This window comes from Vollenhovia emeryi, unplaced genomic scaffold (assembly GCF_000949405.1).
Source record: "Vollenhovia emeryi isolate VEMERY1.0 unplaced genomic scaffold, V.emery_V1.0 DF940986.1, whole genome shotgun sequence".
Taxonomy (NCBI): Eukaryota; Metazoa; Arthropoda; class Insecta; order Hymenoptera; family Formicidae; genus Vollenhovia; species Vollenhovia emeryi.
In genome coordinates, this window is record NW_011965380.1 from 1 (window position 1) to 3,289 (window position 3,289).

Sequence of the window (3,289 nt, forward strand, 5' to 3'; positions counted from 1 at the left end):
AAAAAATTGGATGTGACCTTCACATGACCTTGACAACGCTATTCAAGGTCATACTAATATCACTGATGCATAACATAAAACCCTACAACTTTTGTATATAACATTTTTTTCAAAAATGCTTTGTTTTCGAAAAATTTGACTGGTCCGGGACTTTTTCCCCACCCTGTATAACATTTTTTTCAAAAATGCTTTGTTTTCGAAAAATTTGACTGGTCCGGGACTTTTTCCCCACCCTGTATAATTTGTGAACACAGTTTTGAGATATGTATTATATATAAACAATTAGTAAATTAATATATTACAATATCACTTACTTTGCTTCTTTTTTTAATTAACATTTAATGCCTTTAGCCTTTACCCTTTAGTAGTCTGTAGTTATAATCATAAACTATGAAATTTTTCTAATTAAAATTAAAATGGTCATAAGTTGTGTGTGTGTATGTGTCTTTATTCTGCGGTGTACAGAATACGGGCTGCCGCTCCGTTTACAGCCTTCCTTCTCTACTTTCTCCGCTCGCTTTTTCTTACTCCTACGCCATTTCTTATTCTCTAATTTCTCCACCGAGAGAGAGAGATCACCCATTCTCCGCGTCCTCAATCACTCTTTCATTCATTCCTCCATTCATCCTGGCTCCCGTTTCCGCTGCTCTTTCCTTCCATTCCATCTCCTCCTCTTTCTCTTCCTCCTCTATCCTTCCCGTTCTCCACTCCTCTATTTTTTTCATCCATATCTCTCCCTCCCCTTTCTCCCCTAATACTACTTCTATCATTTCTTGCCATCCTCTTTCCCTCCCCCACCCTGTACACTCATCCCACACATGTTCCCACGTCTCCTCCTCTCTCTCACATACCCTGCATTTCCTTTTTTCTGCTTCCTCCCAATATCTCCCCTCTCTCATTTCCTCTCCTAATCTATATCTAGCCACCCTCTGCCATCTTTCCTCCTTCCATCCCTTTTTTAGGTATTCCGGTATCCCTTTCCCCTTTATCCATTTATACCATCTATTCCATCTTGATTCCTCTATTTTCTTCCATCTTTCCTCCTCCTGTCTTTTTCTCTCTTTTTCTACTCTATTCTTATTTCCCCCCCCCCCTCTCTCCTCCTTTCCACCTCCTCTATCTTCCACCCCTTTTCCTCGTAAAAGTCCCTTCTTTCCCTCTCCCATTCCCCTCTTACCTCCCCCTTTTTCGCTCTCTCTCTCCACTCCTCCCAACACCACTTTTCTATCTCTCCTCCTCTTCCCTCCCCTAGCTTTCTTTCATATCCCCATGCTCTCAACCCTGCCTTCCCTCTTATCTTCTCTCTCATCAGTTCTTCTCTTACCATATATCCCGGTGTATTCCAACCTACTCCTATTATCCATCTCAAATACCTGTCCTGTAATCTCTCCACCTCTTCCCTTTCTCTCCACCCCCATATCTCCACCCCGTAACTCACCACCGTCCATACCAGCTTATCAAACAACCATATTCTCCTTGCCCAATCGTTCCCAAATTTCCTTTTCCCTATCCCCCATACTTCCCTCATTACCACCGCCCCCCTTCTCACCCTCTCTTTTATAGGTTCCGTGCACTTTCCATTTGCCATAATCATGTACCCCAAATATTTATACTTCCTCACCTCCTCTAATTCCCTCCCTTTCCATCTCCAGCTCACCTTTTTCCATCTTCCACCTCCTTTCCTGCATCTCATTATCTTTGTCTTCTCTACGTTCACCTCTAACCCCTTCTCCTCCATGTATTCCTCCAACCTTTTTATCATCCTAGTCATTCCCCCCTCACTCTCTGCCACCACTGCTACATCATCCGCATATGCCAATGTCCATACTTTCCTTCCTCCCACTTTTACCCCCCCCCCCCCATCCTTCTCTCTCCAATATCTCGTCCATGTCTGCTAACATTAATGTGAACAGACATGGACTCAGCGGGCACCCCTGCCTTACTCCCCTTCCTGTCCAGAAACTCCTCCCCTCTTTCTCCTCTACCCTTACCTTACACTCCGTCTCCCTCAGGATCTCCTCGCATCTTTCTATTAATCCTTCTTTTACCCCCCTTTCCTCATACTTTCTACTAAAATTTCTCTGTTTACCGAGTCAAAAGCTGCTTTCAAATCCATGAACATCACCACCATCTTCCTATCTTTCTCTTCAATCTTCTTGTTTATCATATAGTTCAGTCCGTATATTTGACCCACTGTCCCCCTGCCCTCCCTAAACCCTGCTTGACTCGGCGGCAGCATCCCCTTATTTTCCACTTCCTTTCTCAGCCTGTTCTCTACCATCATTGCATATATTTTATATGCTGTCTGTGTCAGTGTTATCCCTCTATAGTCCTCCGCCTTCTTTCCTTTTCCTTTTTTCCATATCGGCACTATCACCCCCTCCCTCCATTCCTTCGGCCAGCCCTCTCCCTTCCACACCCTCTTGCATATTTCCCATAGCCAACTCCTCACCTCTTCTCCCCCATATTTCCAAACCTCGTTTACTATTCCATCTCCTCCTGCTGCTTTCCTGTCCTTCAGCCTTCTTATTGCCCCCTCCATCTCCTCTCTGCTTAGTTCCTCTTCCTCCTCCTCCTCTTTTTTTCTTCTTTCCCCCTTTCCTCTAACCCTCCAATCCACCCCTCCTAACATTTCTTTAAAATACCCTTCCCATTCCTCCATTTTAATTCCCTGCTCTATCCCCCTTCTTCCCCCCTTTCCCTTCTTGCCACCTCCCATACCTGTCTTTCTGTTCTAATCCCTTCTATCTCCCTCTCCCACTCTTCCCTTTCTTTTTCTTTTCCTCACACACTCTTCTGAACTCCCTTCTACTTTTCCTATATTTCTCTCCATCTCCCCCTCTTCTTTTCCATTCCCTCGTTCCCTTTTAGCTTCCTCTTTCCTCTCTTTTCATTCTTCATCCCACCATCCTTTCTTCCTCCTCCCCCCTCCCAACTCCTTTTCTACTCTTTTCACCGCTTCACCCACTCTTTCCTTTATTCTCTCCCACTTCTCCCCTACCGTTCCCCCTCCCCTTCTCTCCTCCCACAGTATTCCCTAAATTTTCTCCCTTCTTCTGTCCAAATCCCTCTCCCTCCTCCTTTTCCACCCCTTTTCTTTCTCCTTCTTTTCCTTCCTTCTCCTTCTATCCAGACTACCAGTGGTTGATGGTCTGAGTCTGTCTTTTCCTCTACTTCCATCCTCCTCACCTTCCTTCTCGTCTCCCTATCCCCTATTACATAGTCTATGACCGTTCCCTCTCTTCCTCCCGTAAAAGTCCACTCCCCTTCCTCATCTCCTTCCACATTC

The 3,289-nt window shown here is 44.9% G+C and overlaps 1 protein-coding gene across 1 annotated transcript; it reads right to left on the reverse strand.

The window, feature by feature from the left end:
• Nucleotides 1-2,044: 2,044 nt before the first annotated feature.
• On the reverse strand, nt 2,045-2,662 carry LOC105571236. The gene has a single exon (XM_012028703.1). The coding sequence runs from the start codon at nt 2,660-2,662 to the stop codon at nt 2,045-2,047; it is 618 nt and encodes a 205-aa protein (XP_011884093.1).
• Between the last annotated feature and the right edge of the window lie 627 nt (nt 2,663-3,289).